At 37.7% G+C, this 19,767-nt stretch overlaps 1 protein-coding gene across 5 annotated transcripts in view; it reads right to left on the bottom strand.

Moving 5' to 3' along the window:
- The window catches only part of LOC5577633, a 357,967-nt gene that overhangs the window by 275,972 nt on the left and 62,228 nt on the right, over positions 1 to 19,767 (bottom strand). For all 5 annotated transcript variants that reach the window (XM_021838183.1, XM_021838185.1, XM_021838184.1 and 2 more), the window contains exon 2: positions 9,900 to 10,226. In XM_021838183.1, the coding sequence (XP_021693875.1) occupies positions 9,900 to 10,177 (278 nt within the window). In that variant the 5' untranslated portion in view covers positions 10,178 to 10,226. The remainder of the gene's footprint in view (positions 1 to 9,899; positions 10,227 to 19,767) is intronic.

Genomic DNA, 19,767 nt, shown 5'->3' with positions numbered 1-19,767 from the left:
GTAGAAGTCCTAGAGAATATCTGAAAAAAAAAAAAAACCAGGAGGAGCTAAGAAGGAAATGCGAAGGAATTCCTAGCGGAGCTCCAAAAGAATTCGCGGAGGAAGTCTTGGAAAAAAGGAAGAATTTCTCCGGAGGCATTTCTGGACAAAATTCTCGAAGTAATTTCTCGGCCCTGAAGGAAATCCTTGTGATAACCTTAAGAGAAGTTCTTGGGAGGAATCCCCAGATTAATTCCCGGAAGAATTTCTGGAGGAAATCCCCAGAGCAATTTCTGGAGCAAATCCTCGGAGGAATTCCATTAGGAAATCCCGGATGAAATTATGGAGCAAATCTCCGGAGCAATTCCGGGAGGGATTCTCGGAGAAATTTCTGTAAGAATTCCCCATGGAAATTTATTGACAAATCTCCGGATGAATCCCTGTAGGAAATCCCCGGATTAAGTCGTGGAGGAAATACTCGGAGGAGTTCTTGGAGGGAATCTTTGGAAGAAATCCCCGGAGGAATTACTGGAGCAGATCCCCGGAGGAATTTTGGAAGGAAATCTCCGGAAAATTTTCTGGAGGAATTACTATTGGGAATTCCCCAGGGAGTTCGTTGAGAAAATCCTGGAGTAGTTCTTGGAGGATATCCCCGAAGGAATTCTTGAAATCCCCGGAGGTATTCCTGGCGGAAATCCCCGGAGAAATTCCTGATGCAAATTCTCAAATATTTCTCGAAGGAAATCTCCGAAAAAAATCTCTGAAAAAATGCCCGATGAAATTTCTGGAGTAAATCCCAGGAGATATTCTTGGGAAAAATTGCCGGAGAAATTTCTGGAGGAAAACTTCGGAGCAATTTCTGGACGAAATCCCAAGAGGAACTGCTGTTGGAAACCCCCTGAGAAATTCCTTGAGGAAATCCACACTGAGGCAAAAATACTTAGGTTTCCCATAAATTATGACTTATGAACTAGCCAAATTATGGTTTCATTGAACGCTTAACCATTTCGAAAATGGGATCATAAGTTTCGTAAGTGAGAGCTTTGAAATGTTTAAGAACCATAGCATGAAATTATTTTCCTAGCAATCACTAGAGGAACTGCTCCGCTTCCGATGTTGGGTGCAAGTTAATCAATATCCGATCACATGTTATCATTACATGTCAATTTTTACCCGCCTGAAATAAAAGGCAAACATTATTAAGGAATGATAATTTTAATTTAGCAATTATCATTGCGTTCAATACCAATATTCATTGATTGACATATGAAATTTAGTAATAAAATTTTTCATCAAAATCATAAGTAAAACTTAAAAATTTCAACAATAATCGTTGTGGCGCCAAATCGTAATTATTCCTTAAGAAATTATAAAGTTTTTTTTGCCTCAGTGCACGGATGAATTCCTGAAGCAAATCGCCAGAGGAGTTACTGGAGGAATTCCTGTACGAAATCCTCGGAAGAATTTGTGGAGCAAATCGCCGAAGAAATTGCTAATATCAAATTCCTGGGGAATTTCTGGAGAAAATCTATGAATGAGTTCTTCAGGTATATCTCCGAAGGAATTCCTGGAGGAAATTCCTGACTGGAATCTCCGGATAAATTCCTGTGGGAAATTTCCTGGTGAAAATCCCCAGAGGAATTCCTGCACAGAATTCCTGGAGGGATTGCTATTGGAAAAGGAGGAACTCCTGCACGAAACCCCCGAAGGAATTTCTTAACGAAATCTTCAGAAGAATACCTGGAGCAAATCCTTAGAGTTTCTGAAGGAAATCATCGGATGAATTCCTGTAGCGAATCTCCGCAATAATTTCTGGAGGAAATCACCGGAGAATTTTTTTGGGAAGAATTCCTAAAGAAAATCCCCGGAGGAGTTCTTGAGGGATATCGCCGGAGGAATCTTTGAAATCTCTCTTTTTTCTTTCGTAGCTCGTTATCTTCCACATTCGATAAATGTTATGCATGTTGTGTGAATGCAGGCGGATAAATGGGAATAAATGTTGGTTATTAAAAGAAAACCGACTCTTCCGGATATTTTGCTATCCTATCTCCGTTGTGGTAAGAACTTTATGCTCATGCATTTAAAAGTGATTTTTATGAAGTGCTGTTTTAACTTATCCCCAAATACAATCTCTCTTTTACATTCCATGTTCTATCAGGTAAGATGACTAAATACGACGGGGTTGGTGGTCTAATGGCTACAGGCCAGGTCCGTCCCTTTCCTCGTATTTTGCAGTAATATCTCTCACTTACTTCTATCTTCAACTCTCAATCCAGCACACTTAAAAACTATTCGCTCATAGCAATAGCTAGATCCAGAGACGGACAAGAAACCGTTTCCTTACGCTTCAATTCTTCCTTCATTATAGCACGCATTTCCTTACGCCTGATACATAGGCAGTCTGTTCACCAATAGCAAGCCTCTCTGTCATAAAATTCCCCTGGGTGGTAATAATATCCCGTCTACTGTGGGCCAGTTTTAAATGCAACAACAATTCCAACCCTGCTCCTTATGGTCAGTATTCTGCCGTGACAGGCGCCATTGTTGTCTAAAAATAGAAGATCATCAGCACTTATACGTTAAGGGTGTCTTTTAGTCCCAAGCAGTCATCTGGCTGGTTTTGTGTAAGTGCCGCTGATCTGGCGACACTTGAGTAACAGGGGCGGCCAATCAAGCTCAAGTTCTATCAGGTAAGATGATGAAATATGTTTAAGGACCTTGTAAAATTGGGGAAATGTCAAAACTGAAAAAGCAATTTTCTCAAAAATAAACGACAACTAAATAAAGTAAGAGCACACAGCTGTTTTATATTATAAATTAATGAGCTGGTAGAGAATCGACTGTATGGTAGAATCAATCATGCTTTTCGGCTACGCAGTCTTGATTTTTACAACGATTTTTTTTATTTACCCGACGTTTCGATACGGGGATTGTGTCTTCCTCAAGGGGTAAATATTGTTGTCGTTTGACTACAAACCTCCTGAGGAAAACACAACTCCCGTGTTGAAACGTCGGGCAAATAAAAAAGCCCTTGTTAAAATCAAGACTGCGTAGCCGAAAAGGATAATTGATTACAAATTAATTAGCTATGTATTTTTTCCGATTGTGGATTATTTTTGGGAAACTGCTTTTTCAGTTTGACTTGTTTCAATTTTACTAAGGCCTCATTGCAATCCCAAGTGGATGGTAATGTGGCTCCGGACCCAAGCTTCTAATGCTTTTCAATGCATTCAATCAAAAATTGCTTGAGAACCACTGCTTTCCAACACACCCGCAGCCAGTTAGCTCTAGGGCTCACAGATGACGATGATGATGTTGCTGTTGACCACTGTGCCTCCTTTTTTGTCTGTGTGGTCTAAAAAATAAAACAGGTAGTAAAAGGTAACAACACAGCAAGAACCCCCCTCAGTCCGATAACGGTGAGGCCATAGTAACGCGTCTGCGTCCGCGAACGCGATGCGATCAAAGGATTTCCTGTTGTTGATATTCTGCTTTGCGGGCTCGCACACGCGGACGCGTCGCTCGACGCGTTTACTATGGCAGCGCCCTAACACAGTCACTATATGCTGCTCTCGCGAGACCAAGTAAGGGCATCACCAACAACAACAACGGCTCTGACTTGGTAGGCGTGCGAGAGCCAGAGAGAACCTGTACCGAACGAGCGACCTGTCGCGTGCCTGTTGATGAACAGGCTCCAACCACCACCATGTGAGTTGAGTCTGGTAAACGTAGGGCCCCACTCCGTGGGGTTGTGTCTGTGAGGTCGGCGGAATTGCATGCTGTCCGGTTCTTTGCACGGGCTGGGAAAGGTGGTTGGCAGAACGGCTGAGAGAGAACAGCAGCACAGCTTCCAGTCCTAAGCCGCAGCTCAGCTCGTGGTCGAATTGAAGCCTGTTGCTAATTTTATTTTGGTACTCATACCCTAAGGCTGCTTTTTTTTGCATTTCTTGTGCAACGGGTTAAACAGAAAGGTTAAGGTTTCGGTGCAAAATTGAAAATGGTTCGTATGCAAGTGTTGAAGCTGGTCCAAATTCAACTTTTGTATACGAATGTATTTTGTTCAATCTAATTTTGATAGCTACAACTCTGGGAAGCCACATCGTATAGAGAAGATTAATCTTCTGACACTACTGAGTGAATTACTCTGCAATTTTTCTTATTAATTCACGCTTCCATTTCATCCACCACCGCAAGACAACCCGAGTAAAATGTTTCCGCTGCTCAAAGGCAAAGATTTTTTTTTGACTTTCTGAACAATATGCCATTTATGAAATTCACGCTATTTCTGCTACTCTAGTTTTGTTTCTTCTGTGAATCATATAACCGTAAACAGGCAGCTATTCAAATCAATTGAGATCTGGAGCTACGACGGAAAGAAAGAGATAGTTAAGCTTCCTTAAAGTATTTCTCGAGGGGTTTCTGCACGAATTCCTCAAGAGATTCTTTCATGAGTTTGTCCAAAAGAAATTGTAATTTTCTCCAAAAATTTGTTAAAGAATTCTAAATAACATTTTTTTTAGTAAATCTGTCACGGGTTTCCTCAAGGTTTCTTGCATAATATTTTTAGGATGTCTGCAATTACTGCAGTTACTAGTAACTAGTTGCTCTCCAGGATTTTGCCATACATTTCAATGACTAATCCATGAATTCTTTAGGAATTTCTTCATGAATTTCACAAGAATTTTTTTTTTTCTGAAATTCCCAAAAACATTCTTCCAGACCTTGAACAACTCTGTTAAAAATACATTCAAGAGATTGCTGGAACGCCTCAAGGTAGTATTCAGGTATTGTTCCAGAAATTTCTCCATAAATGAAAGCAGGAGTTCTTAGTTTGTGTCGTTCTAGGAATTCATAAAAGGTTGCTTTATGATTTTCTTTACGTTTTTTTAGGGACACCTACAAAAGTGTTCCAAAGATTACAAGATTTTTCAGAATCTACTTCATGTTCTTCTCTTGGAATCTCCTAGCAGTCCATCCGGAATTTCTCTGGAGATTCCTACATGTAATCTTCCAGAGATTTTCAATTGCTGCCAAAAAATCTTTCATTTTTGGACATTCTTAAAGTATTTTTGCCAGGGCTTGAATCTCCTAAGACATAGTTTTCCAAACTTGTCTTTCGCGACCCCTGACCCGCTAGTGCATCGTTTTGCATAAACTACAAAAAGCGAGGTGACGAGACGTTTGGGGGTCGCGAAATTCAATTTTGGGAAACGATGTCCTAAGAGTAAACAAAAAACACAAAGAAATCACACGTTGCATTTATAATAAAAGGAAGTATGGTGTAATAGCTATTCTTTATCTCAGGCTCTTTACTTTTTAGGTTCTCTTGGTGTAAGAAAAAAGAAACACAAAATGATTGATCTATAAATGTGGAAAATGACCAGAGGAAAACTTGAGTGATTTATTAATCTGATCAGATGAATACGAAATTTATCGGATTGACAAGTCAATAATCGATGATGGCGACTTTCGGTTTAAGGAAATCTATAAAAACCCTTTTGATAAAATCAACTAAAGTATGCCACATTGAATATTTTACTATCTTCTTGTTAAATCTACACCAAAATTACCCTTATTCCGTACGTATTATTCCGGAAAATCCACTATTTTGGATTCTAACTGTCATAACTCGTTCCAAAAATCAAAATACTAAATTGCTTATAGTTTTTGCCAATAAACTCCCTCTGAATTAATGTTTGAGGAAGCACTTACACTATCAATCCTTTTGAATTCACTTGAATTCGTCTCTTTACATGTTGCACAGTTCTAATTGCTCTTTGAGTTTTGTCCTCGATAACATTTTTTTGTTTTAGAATAATGTTTGATTCAATTATAAAACCATAAGAAATCCTTAAGTATTAGTTGGGTTATGAACCGGCTTTTTAGACCATTGCGTTAATAAATCTTCTACTAAGGTTCGGTAGAGTTATTAATTCAGGATTCTTTCAGCAATTCTTTCAAAATTACGTTAAGGTTTTGAGGAGTTCCTTCGTGTATTTTTAAAAAAGCTCTTTAGAAGGGTTCAGTCAAAAACTTCGCAATAAATTTCAGGCATTTATTGAATAAATTACAGTAAAAGTAAAAATTGTGTTTCTGCGATTCGCCGCGATAATTTCTCTTATTGGTCCATCAAAAACTCCTTTAGCAATTCTTCCCATAACTACTCCTGAAAAAAACAGAAATATCTTGAGACATTTCTTAAAGATTTCTAAAAGAAATACTTACCAAAATAAATTTCAGTGTTTTTTTTTGTAAAAAAAATCTGGATGAATCACCAGGTATATGCAAAAGAATACACAAAAATCACAAAAAGCATTAGCTTAGCCTGCGTGTTCTTAAGGAATTTCATCCAATATATTTGACCAATAAATATTATACCGCACGCATATTGTAGAAATTGTTTTCGTTCTCTTAAGTTGGTAGAACATTGAACTGGTTAAATAGACAAGTTTTAGCTGCGAGCATTGCTTCAAATGTTGCTTCCAATAGCCGAGTATTACTTTTAGCTGTTCAATCGACAATCCTACGAGTTTTTTTTAAAGTGGTATGACAAATGCAGATGTGACGAATACATATGTGTTAACATATAACATCTGTGATCCAGCTGTTCAAATGAAGCTTAGAACAATTAATAATGGTTGAATTTCTTACAGTAGGAGCCCAGTGAGCTCGTTAGTCGTTACATGCTGTTTTCATCTTAAAACATATTTTACAATATATTTTGATTTGATATGAAAGGAATGGAAATTTATTCATAATACCAACAACATTTACAACGCTTGTCGACTGATGGGGTAGCTGCACAGTACCGCCAGCAGCTAGACGAGCAGTTGGGAAGAATCAACGTTGCTGGAGATGTGGACAGCCTGTGGGACCCTATCCACGAAGCTGTGACAACAACGGAGCGGGAAGTGATTGGGACTGGTCAACGACGAAGACGAAACGACTGGTTCGATGAAGAGTGCCAGAGAGTGACAGACATAAAGAATGTCGCCAGAAGCCATATGCTTGTGGCTGGTACCCGACAGAACAGAGAGCGGTACAGGGCAGCGAGAGCCGAAGAATAGCGAATCCACCGCAGGAAGAAAAGGCAGCACGAAAAAAGTGTGGTAGCTGAAGCTCAAGAAAGCATGAACCGGAATGATATGCAAAGGTTCTATGCAACGGTCAATGGTGCGCGGCACAATACCATACCAGTGCCCTCCATGTGCAATGATAGAGAAGGGAATTTGCTGACCGATAAAACGGCGGTGGCTGCCAAGTGGAAGGAGCACTTCCAGCAATTGTTGAACGGTGAAAATGGCAATGTAGCGAGGAACAGGATGAACATTGATGATGACGATCAAGCTGAGGACCCACCGACCTTAGGACAGGTGAAAAAAGCTATGAGTGAGCTGAAGAACTGTAAGGCTGCTGGAAAGAACGAGATCCCGGTCGAGCTTCTCAAGCACGGAAGTGAGCAGCTTTATCAGTCGACCCACCGAGTACTTCTGAAGGTATGGGAGGACGAAGAATTGCCCACCGGCTGGTTGGATGGCCTCATACGCCCAATCTACAAGAAAGGGCACAGACTGGAGCCTGCCAATTACAGAGGAATTACCCTGCTGAATTCGGTGTACAAAGTTCTGTCGCGCATCCTGTTTGACAGACTGAGACCGCTCGAGGAGTCCTTCGTCGGCGAATACCAAGCTGGTTTTCGTGAGGGTCGTTCGACAACGGACCAGATGTTTACATTGCGAATGATCATAGATAAATTCCGGGAGTATAACTTGCAGACTCACCATCTGTTTATTGATTTCAAGGCGGCGTACGACTCAGTGAAAAGAAATGAGCTGGGGTAGATAATGTCTGAACGAATTTACTGTTCAACATTGCACTCGAGGGTGCTATTAGGAGATCTGGCGTGCAGAGAAATGGCACTATTATCACAAGGTTGCACATGCTCCTTGGCTTTGCGGACGATATAGACCTAATTGGAATCGATCGCAGGTCAGTGGAAGAGGCCTTCGTGTCTCTGAAGAGGGAGACAGCGAAGATAGGCCTGACCATTAATTCTACCAAAGCGAAATACATGGTTGCAGGTAGAGATAGAGTCAGGCATGGTGGTGTAGGTGCTGAGGTAGTGTAGGGAGGTGTTTGAAGTTGTTGAAGAATTTGTTCACCTTGAAACACTTGTGACATGTGACAACGACGTTTCCCGCGAAGTGAAAAGACGTGTTGCGGCTGCGAATAGGGCCTTTTACGAACAACGTTACCAGCTTAGGCCCCGCAGCTTGCAAACGGAAACAAAATTAGCCCTGCAGGAAAGCTTTCGGTGTTTTCGAGCGTAAAGTGCTGCGGACAATACTTGGTGGAAAACTTGAAAATGGTGTGTGGCGCAGACGCATGAATCACGAGTCGTATCAAGTGTACAAAAAATGCGAATATTACACTGCGGAACACGTTTTTGTCTCATGCACCAACATACCACTATTTACTCAATTAGGGGTTGCTGAATCCATTGCCGTTTTCAAAAATATCATAGCACGTCTAGTTTTTGAGATATTGGCTGTTGAAAGTGCTAAATTTGACGATTTCAGCCAACTTGCATACAAGTTTACCAACTTGTATGGCAATTTATTTACTTAGTTTGTCACAAAATTCAAACTTCATGTGCTAAACAATACTTTTCAACGAAGTTCATAATTCTTCCGCTGGTAAAATGTTATTTTTTGGTGGTTCTGCAAAGTATTGTCTTATGCCATATAAGAAAAACGAAGAATATGGAGACTGCAAGCATGTTGAAAAAATCGATTTAAACTGAATTTAATGGCAAAATTTACAATCAAATTATATCCAAATTGAAAGTTCAAGTACTATTTTGCATGATTGGTGGATTAAATCACAAAAAAGTTTGATAAATTATACTTTAAATTTCATGTAAACATTGATAAAACCTGTGTTTTATACAACTTTGGCGACCTGTAGCTAAAAATTGTGACGTGCTGGAACATTTCTGAGAACGGCATCAAATTCAGCGACCCAAAATCTACAAGAGACACATAATTTGATCTTTGAAACACGCAAAAATGTCATTTTTGTTACGCTGTGTTATCGAGCGTGTAAAATACGGCAGACTTCAGTGGGCTGGTCACTTAGTGCGAATGTCGGAAGAAAGAATTGCGAATATAATATTCAGCAGGGAACCAAGTAGAGGTCGGCGGCTTCGGGGAAGATCACGAATACGCTGGATGTACGCAGTGGAAGAGGACCTGGCGACCCTAAACGTTCGGGGCAACTGGAGAAGTTTCGCCCAAGACCGACGAAAATGGAGCTCTACAATACGCCCTGCAATGGCGTGACGCTACGCTGTAGCCATCAAGGTATCAATGTAGGTACCAACAACATTTGTGATTATTTTGTTATAGTTTTAGTTTTGGTAAGTTTGTGAACTGTTATGCATGTATCGATAGTAGGTTTACCTAACTATGTTTTGAGATATAAATCACGCAAGGTTTCATTAGAATGAACAATACCGATAAATTTGGGAAATTAAAATTAAAGTTATGTTGAGCTGTGCCCATCCATGCAAATTAAATCTGATTTCGTCTTTAAATATTGTATCGTTGTACTTTGAATACATATTCAACCTTCATTCGAGAGTCCCGCAGAGTCCGCGCCTTGCATCTTCTAGTTCTGTATCGAGTGCAAATACAATATCTACCTAGTTTGTTACACTATTTATTGGTGAAAGACCTTGCAGTTCTACCAAACCAACGTGTAATAGTCAACAGTAACCATTTTCACTCAGTACTAAATGACAAATGTTCAAATCAACAGTCAACATCGAGAGTGTTATTGTTTCGTGGGATCATCTTCAAAGCCAAACCAACGAAACAACTTTGATAGAACTGGGGGGAAAGCATGCAAAAGCTACTCACATGATTCGTGCCGCATCTGCCTGCCTCACGTTCTCGTCCCGGTTGAGCACATTCAGGATAATCTGCCGCTCCTGATCGGTCAGATTGTCCAGCATATGGGAAGCGGCCATATCCTGCATGGATCCGGTGGTGGTCTTGTCCCCGACGGCCCCCAAGGCGTACGTATTGTTGTTGGTGTGCATTTCGGCTAGCGGCCTGGAACTGCTTCCGGTGCCATTTCCGCTACCATTTCCACCGGCCTGCGGAGTTGGCGGCAATCGGGCTCGACCACTAGCCATTCCTCCTCTCTCTGTCTCCTCCTCTGACTGGGTAGCTAGCGCAGCTTGTCTGGAAGCAAAAAGAAGGAAATTTTTGTGACACATATCGATAATTAGATTTCATCTTGTGTATGGAGTTGGAAATGATGTGTGATTTAGGAGAAATCAGGGTAAATTAGATTTTTATTGAACCACACCGCTAGTTGCCAGGAGCTGTGGGGAAGGTCTATTATCTCCCACAGAAACGGAAATCATCAATTTCCGCTGCACTTTCCTTGGGAGAGTCTCCAACTGTGAGGCAAACCCAGAAGGAGACACATCTTGTTCCTCTTCGATGGATATGTATCGCGTGTTGGATTCGATTAGGGATCAATACTGTCTGTCAGGATGCTGTGTCCCTTGTCAACCTTGGAAGATCCGCTTCTTTGCGATGCAAAACCATTTTGCACTATCGCACACAGGAGTGATTTGCGTCAATCATGGTAAAAATGATTGTTTGTCCTAAATGGTGTTCTTATACCAAGTGACATTTCCGTTCGGTCCTGGATTTTTTCGCAATGGAAATTTTTTTGTCTTCCCTGGGCATAGTGTAGGGTCGATGTACCAATAGCCGCATAACTAAGAACAAATATTCGTATAAAATCGAAAAATAAAGCCTGCGGAATTATTTTTAGATCATTTGGAAGCTTTTTATCTTGGCTTTGTGGAAAAAAAAATGAAACATACGAAAACTCATGTTTTTGTATTTATTGTCGCTTGTGCCACTATAGGAACACATGTGCCTATAGTAGCACTATTCCTAATTTCTGTTCCTATAGTAGCACTAGCCTCACGGAATAGGCAAAACACAAATCACAACCGTATTTTTATAAAACTTTTATATTTTTCCTTTGAAGTGTGGATCAAAAGCTTTCGATTGATGTAAAAAAGTTCCTAATTTATCAACTATTTTGTTTAATAACAACATAGTTTCACTTAGTAGTGGTACTATGGGAACAATAGGTTAACTATAGGTGCAAGGGAGCTTAAATTTTAAGCAAAACTATTTATTTCGATAATTTTTTGAACAAAATCGAGCTGTGTGTCAACGGTACTTAGATTAATAGCTACTGATCTTCATGTCAAAAATTATTTTGCTACGATTACCAGCGAAACGGCCGTAAAAAGCCACTAGTGCGACTATGGACCGATGCACGAGTTCATGAATTTGACGTTTGAGCGGTGCCGAATTCACTGGTTTCCATGGTCACATAAATAACACGGCACCGCTAAAACGTCAAATGATGAACTCGTGCATAGGTCCATAGGGGACCGTCCACTAAGGGAGCACCGACCCTACCATCGTACCTGCCTCACGATATACGAATGTGAAAATGGAAACTTTGGCGAAGAAAGTTAATAACTGTGAAAGTGCTCATTAAACATGAAGCTGAGAAGCAGGCTCTGTTCCAGTGAGGAGGTAATGCCAAGAACATTAGCGTAGCTAGGATTTTTCTCTGGAGGGCCCCCCCCCCTAGCAAATACTTGTTTTACCGAAGTAATGCCGGTCGTAATAATCACGATTTTCATACATTTTATTGTTTCTATAGATTTCATTTATTTTTTATTTTATCTCATTTCGCGGCACATCAGTCATTTTTGAAAATTTCAATTATCGTTTCGAAAAAGATTCATTCTTTTGTAATCTTTCAAGAATTCTATTAAAAGAACTCTCAAGGAATGTCTTGTGTTTCTTCTTTGATCTTTTCAGGTATTCAATTCCTCTGAGAATTCCTACGAGAATTTCTTCATGAATTATGTTCGTACTTTTCAGTGCTTTCTCAAAGACTTGTTTACCAATTTTCACTGAGATCGTCCTGTGATTCCCACGGAAAATTATCTCAGACTATCTGATCTCACCAGAATATTTCTCGAAGAATCTCTATCGAATGGCTCAAAAAATATCTTAGAGAATTCAGCCTGAGATTGCATTACAAATTGTTTTAATCATTTCTCCTGGAACGTCCTCTAGGTACACATTTCATATAAGTTTCAATTATTAGTTTTGGGTATCCTCCTGTGTTTGTATTTAATTTGTTTAGGATCTTCAGGAATTTCTGAGGATTTCTCCAAAATGTAGTTCAAAAAATTCTAGGAGTCTCACCAAAAATGTCTTCAAAATCACTAAGCATGGATTCATTCCACGAATTCTTCAGAGAGTTCGCCAACAGTTTTTCCAACTTTGCTTTTGAAGTTCTCTCTAAAGTTTCTCTACCGCAGCAGTGATTTTTTGGGATTTTTTTTTAAGAATTCGTTTACCAGATTCACTAAGATTTTGCAATTTATTCTTGAACTTCTAAAACAAAAATCTCCGGAAGTACTAATGTTTTGTTTTTATCAGAAAATGAGTCAATTATGATCAATAGGTGCGCGCCTTCGTTGAGTTAACCTTACAATCGTCACACGGTTGGCCATTGTCAGAACCACCGCGCTGATACTGTGTATGATAAGCGAGGTTTTTCTACCTGTGTTGTACAAAATACAACAGCATGACTATTGAAGCAGAAACGAATAGATACATAGTAGTCGGGTCAAGATTGGGTACCACTTCTAGTGCTGCATTTGGTCCCTTGGTACCCAAGTTTGGCAGATTGCAGTACACTTTTCACGGCATTTTGAATTTTGGTCTATTATCTATTACATGGAGGCCTTTATTTCGTCTTTCACTGAAGTGTTAAATATCTGTGAAGGGTCTAGAAAGTTTGTGTCATCGGCAAAGTTGTTCAGGGCTATCTGCCAATAATTGGAAAATTATCCGCTAGGTGGCGATAGTAACAAATTTATCCCCTAGATGGAATTAATAACATTTTTTTCGATTTGGGAAGCTATGAGTGAGAAAAAAATGTGAAAAAAGCCAATAAGTCTATGAAAATCCAATTAATGTAAGATATTGTAGCTGTTGAAATGCGTAAGCTATAACTCAAGCGTGAACAATCTGCAGCCACCTAGAATTCGTTTACCAGATTCACTAAGATTTTGCAATTTATTCTTGAACTTCTAAAAAAAATCTCCGGAAGCTCCATCAAGTACTCTTTTAGGTTCTATAAATAACTCCATATTTTACGAACAGAAATCTCAAGATTCTTTCATAAATAACATTTAAAAATTTATCCACTCTCCAAATTTCTCAAGAAGGTCCATCTGAATCTTCTTTAGAAATTATTCTTGAAATCCACCCTTCCTTGACTTCTGGTTTTATAGAATACTGCCAAAAATCCTCTAGAAATTCCGCCCTCGTATCGCCCAAAAATTCAAACCAAGAATTAAATTTATTTATTTATTTATTTATTTATTTATTTATTTATTTATTTATTTATTTATTTATTTATTTATTTATTTATTTATTTATTTATTTATTTATTTATTTATTTATTTATTTATTTATTTATTTATTTATTTATTTATTTATTTATTTATTTATTTATTTATTTATTTATTTATTTATTTATTTATTTATTTATTTATTTATTTATTTATTTTATTTATTTATTTATTTATTTATTTATTTATTTATTTATTTATTTATTTATTTATTATTTATTTATTTATTTATTTATTTATTTCGTCAACCGACGTAGGCTAGTTCATTTTACATATACATAATTTTGTTTCATTTCTTGCTAAAAATTGATAAAATTATTTCTAAAGAAGTGTTTCAAAGAAGATCAATACAAATTTCTTTTGAATATCGTAATAAATTTTTTACTTCCCAGGTATTTTGCCCCATGTTTCTCTACAGGTTCGTTTACCGCTATGCTTATTTTGGAAGAAAAAGCAAATTTCAAAATCAATTTTCTGAATTGGCACATGAAGCCGGGGAAATGAGCCAAAATTTATGAAAAAGAAAACATAAATGAATTTTTTGAATCTGTGAAATATTTTGGAAATACGATGCTGACCCGATTTTGTCAGCCCCCGATTTTGTCTACTCTCGATTTTGTCAGCTTTTTGACCCGATTTTGTCAGCCAATTTTAAATATATCAAAAAATTGTCTTCGTCATTTTTTACAACGTACGGGCGTAGCCAGAGGGTGCAAAGGCAATGCATCTTTCCCTTTATACGATAGAACAATTTTACAACGGGAATTAATCTTGTATTTGCATTTTTCAAAGATTGTCTCCAGCCCTCGTATTTATACAATGATTACGTCATGATACATTGTAAAACTTATAGAGTCTACCAAACTATCAGGCTTTTCAAAAACATCTTGTCAGAAATTGTTCGAAGGTTTTATAAACAGTCCGCAAACGAGATATGTACAGCCGTTGTCGATAAACGAATTTCATAAGATTTCGAATATCAGCAAATCGTGCTTCGTTACTTAGCAACCTGACAATTATTGGTAAAAATTTAAAAACCGAAAAATACAGCCGAGTTCATGCAAAAGACACTAGGTGTGTAGGTTTATTCGGAATTCCTCCAAGAATTTCTCTAAATACTACTCTAAGAATTCTTCTATGGAATCCTAATGAAACTTTTTCTCAAAAATATTCAGTTAATAATTTTTAAAATTGTTCCAGAAACATACTGGCAACATTAAACAGATTTTTAAAGTATTCGATTTAATCTTAAACGAATACTTAAGAAATCTGTTTAATGTTCCCAGTATGTTTCTGGAACAATTTTTAAAATTATTACCTGAATATTTTTGAAAAAAAAAGTTTCATTAGGATTCCATAGAATATTTTTTAAAGATGTTTCTTCATGCGTTCCCTCGTCCAGAAAGTACACCAGAAATTCCTATAAAAAAATTTAATTTTCAAGGAATTACTTCAATTACTTTAACTTCTTGTTACATTCATTCGGGGTTTTCCGCAGAAATATCTCTAAATAATCCTTTAAAATTTGCTCCCTAATGTTTTATTGGAATTGTGCCTTGAATAACTTCATAAACTTTTGAAAGGTCCCTTTAAAATTATATTTTGTTGTGGCTTCTTCTTAATAAAAATTGAAGTAGGACGAAAAATCTTTCGATAATTTCAAAATTCCTCTCAAAACTGCCTTTGAGGTTCCTTCAGAAATCCCTCTTATTTTACTTCTAAAATTTTTGCAAAATTGCTAATATTATTGAAGGCTTCTTACAGGAAACATCTCACGAGATGTGTCCATGATTCGACCAGGAATTTCTCTAAGATCAGTTTTAAACATTTAATCATCTCATTGGCATAGGAATAATTCCAGATATTCTCGACTTCATCGAATGTCATTTATGAAAACTTCTAAAAGCACAGAAAAATAAGAAAGTTTCTAAAAATATTACTTTTTGGTTTTTACACTGAGATTTTTTTACAACAATTCCAGGTCAAATTCTTGATTAAATGTCTGAAATAATTCTATAAATTATTTCAATATTTCACTTTAGGATGCATTTCAAAACACTTTTTTAGAAACATCCCAGTTGAAACATTTTATGAACTACAAGGAATTCCAAGAAGAGTGTCGAGATGCCATTTCGAAGGAATTTCTAAAAATAAATCTTAAAGGAATTTTTATGTTTTTTATGAATTTCGGTGTTTTAGTAGAAATTTGAAGATAATTCAATGGTCATGTACAACTAGGATTCAGGTTGATTCCGGTTTTCTTACTGGCCAGAGCAAAATTACCGATCAAAAAAATCACTACGAATTGAATCTTCAAAATTTTTCCAAGACGTTAGATGGAACCGTTACACAAGACGCGTTTAAGACCTTTCTTTGCTTACTGTGAAAAAGTAGGGTAGATGTCCTGCATAGTTTTATGTTTTATGCAAAAAGGATGTAGAGACAGTGTATAAAGAACGTTTCGACACGACATTTGAGAATGAAATTGTGAGGGCCGGTCTTCTCCCCCCTGATAAACAAAAAAAACCTGGATATGCCCATGTCCCTCGCCCCCTCAAAAGTCTATGTAGGTTGAAAACGCGGTTAATAAGCAATTATCAACACGTCAAAATTTTGAAAACAGAAATAACAAATATGACCCGATTTTGTCAGGTTCCCGATTTTGTCAACCTAAATTCATCGAGGGGCTGACAAAATCGGGTTCCTACTGTATTTCTAAAGCACATTAGATAAACTTTGCGGAAGAATTTGTAATAAATTTTTGGGAAAATTATTTAAAAAATCACCGAAGAATTTCTAGTAGAACTTACACCGAAATATCTTTGTATTGGATTTGACAGAATTAATTATTTTTTGGAGGGATCGCGAGGGAAAACTGAACTTTTTCCGGAATCGATTTGCTATTATTAGACATAGAAGGAATGGATGCTCATCAGAAGGAACTCGCTTTGAAAATATGAACAAGTCCCACAATATTGTTTGACTAATTTCGAAAACAATTCAAAAGTTCTGAAGCCACCCTTAAATATTACTTGAGGAAATAGATTCAACTTAAATTCTATAAAGAATATCAAAAAGTTTTAGAAAAATTTTGTTTTTGGTCATTTTATATATTTTAGGTAATAAGGAGTTACTCTGAGAAAATCATACAAATCGATTCAGTATTCTTGGAGAAATCTGGAAATTACGATGATATTTTTAGAGTTTTAAAGATCTTTATTTGTTCATCATTGTACCATAAACATAAATGTTTATTACTCAATTGCACCAATTGCTTCATTTTTTTACAACATACTCGCATTAATGTATCATTGACGGGGTTGGTGGTCTGATGGCTACCGCTTCTGCTTCATAGGCAGAAGGTCATGGGTTCATTCCCAGGCCCGTCCCTTTCCTCGTACTTTGTAGTTGTATATCTCTCACTTGCTTCTATCTTCCATTCTAAATATATCACACTCAAACTATTCGTTCATAGCAAACGCTAGAACCAGAGACGGACAAGAAACCGTTTCCCTAACGCTTCCTACTTCCACGCGCACGCCTTTCTTACGCCTGATACATAGGCAGTCTGCTAACCACAAAAGCAAACCTATCTGCCATGCCTTTCCCTCAAATCCATACACTCCCGCATGAACTGACGTGGATGCAGTGGAATATACGGTCTACGTGGGAGTCAGTTCAATGCATCATCAATTCCTCCCCCTTCCCCTCATTGGTCTGCATTCTGACGTGGCAGGTGCCATTGTTGCCTAAAAATAGAAGATCACCAGCACTTATACACTGAGGATGCCTGTTAGTCCCAAGCAGTCATTCGGTTGGTTCCTTGTGTAAGTGCAGCTGATCTGGCGATACTGGAGTGCATCCACGGGCGGCCAATCAAGCTCAAGCTCAAGCTCATACTCGCATTAATGTATCATTCCAAGGAATGAACATCCGAATACGATAAGAATTCTGTAGTCTGAGATATTTTACTGGGTTATGGCTACCCGTCGGTCCCTCAAGGAATTTTGGAATATCTCCGGATCCAGATGACCAATTATCAATATCGACACCTATTCTAAAACTAGAAGAGTTTTTTGAGAATTTGTGAAAAAATTGTGCAAAAATATAAAAAAAAAAAACAAAAAAGTTATCGTGATTTGAATACTTTTTAGTGGTAAAATGAAGCTGCCGGTAGAGGAATTAATGTATGGATTTTTTTTAGTGATTTTTTATAAGGGAAATCGTCATCATCACCGCACACCTCAGGCAAGGTATACTCCAAAAACATACGAAATCAGAATGCAGTGAATATGCTGCTTTATGCTAAACAGCATTATTAGGATTATTCAGAAGAAAAACGAATTTTGGAATCAAACTTCTGCCTTTTTGTACCACGGTATTTTTGGCAACGGAGATGTCGAAAAATTGCACTTATCGAAAACAACAAGAAGCTAGTTCTAACAGTAACCAATCGATCGACGGTCGGACGGATAAACTTTCGGTTGTTGCGTGATACACCGAAGTCAGAACCGTCACGCTGATGCTGTATAACACAAGCGAGGTTTTCTCGTTACTAAAATAAAGTTACTACTGAAGAAATTTTTTGTCAATAACAACAGTTAATGCACATATATTCAGAAGATTTTGCTTTATGTTAAATTGTTTGTTTGTTTTAATTTTTTATTTTTATTATCATCAAAAATTCTGAGGGGGGGGGGTCTGGATGATTCTGGAGGGGGCCAGGCCCCCCTGGCCCCCCTGTTCCTACGCCAATGGCCAAGAAGAAGAATTTTAGCTCATTTTGTTTTAGTGAGCAGGCCTAATTTTTCACTTTTGTTGAACAAAAAATCAAAATTTAGAAGAAATCAAAAATGTTATCACAGAAAAACAGTAATTTTAAATATATGAAGCGAAAACATAAATAACATTGAAAAAATCTGATTTTTTTAAATTTTGACCACGAGTATGTTGTAGTTACTCCTCTGAGCATCGCAGAACGTTGTTTCCAACGAACCCATCTCGCACTTGAGCGCATACAAAACCCGCAGCAATTTAAATTTCAACACTGTTTTGTTTCTTTCAATTTTGTTTTTACAGATCTATCGGAAGCTGGAAGAGAGCGAGCGGCTGCAGGCGACACCGTTGATTGCGAATCCCTAATCGAAAGTGGTGTGTGGGAGTGGTTGTTATTCATTTCTAAACCTGCCCTGGATATAGAAGTTCGGTTTGGTTCGATTGGTGTGTCTGTATACGGGAAAATAAATAATTGTTGAGTGGGAAGTTCGGCATAATATCGTTACAAGAGATGCTTTGCTTTCGAAACTCAATTTCCTGCACTTCAGACCGACACTGTTTACAAAGGATATGCAAGACAGTCGGGTTTCTCCTGTGAACCGCCCACACAATCGTTCTCGACGACTGGAATACGCACTCTTACTACGACGCTGCGAGAAAGACCACCTCCGACTGCTGACGTTGTTTCGAGGTAATGTACTGTTGTGACATTTTCGTGTTTTCACATTTTAATTGTTTGCGTTATCGTTTTTTGGATTCCTAAATAGCCGTTGGCGTCAAAACGATGGCGTATTTTTGGCACACTCTTTGTGCAAAGATTTCACCACGCGAAAATTTTTAATTTCAATGATCAAATGCTAACGATTGCAATGCAGAAAAGTGACATTTTAACTAGGGCATTGTACCTTCATCAGATCTGGGTTACAAGTCTGTTTTTAGATACTTGGTCTCTATTTTGATGCAAGTCTCCAAAAAGTCTCTTTTTTTTAATAGAATGTCTATTTTTTTAAAAATGTTCTCTAAAGTCTTTTTTTTTCTTTTCTCCTTGCAGTGAATTTTAGTCCAACATATTATAGAGGCTCCAGAGAAGCCTTCGAAGGCTCTCAAGCGATTATTCGCCAGGAATTTCTTCTCAGATTCCTAGATGAAAAGCTTTAGGAATTCATATAGTGATTTCTCCAGATTTTTCTTCTGATATACTTTCTGGAACTTCTCCAGGTATCTCTCCAGAAATTCTTTTGGAATTTTCCCAGTAATTCTTCCAGTAATTCAGTCTGAAATACTTTTACGTAAAAACAAAAGTAAACAAGTTACAATAAACAATTTCATCGGCAAACCTAACAGCTTATAATTAGACTTTGTGAAGAAATTAAAATTTTCACAAATATCAGCTAATGTATGCCTATCAGATGCATTTGAAGTCGCTGTTGGCCTTAAGTGTTCGGAATATGAGTCAAAACGGTACCTTAATAAGT

This window comes from Aedes aegypti, chromosome 1, assembly GCF_002204515.2.
Source record: "Aedes aegypti strain LVP_AGWG chromosome 1, AaegL5.0 Primary Assembly, whole genome shotgun sequence".
In the NCBI taxonomy this organism is placed as follows: domain Eukaryota; kingdom Metazoa; phylum Arthropoda; class Insecta; order Diptera; family Culicidae; genus Aedes; species Aedes aegypti.
The sequence above is the reverse complement of the archived record's forward strand: the minus strand, read 5'-3'. Positions and strand labels throughout refer to the sequence as shown.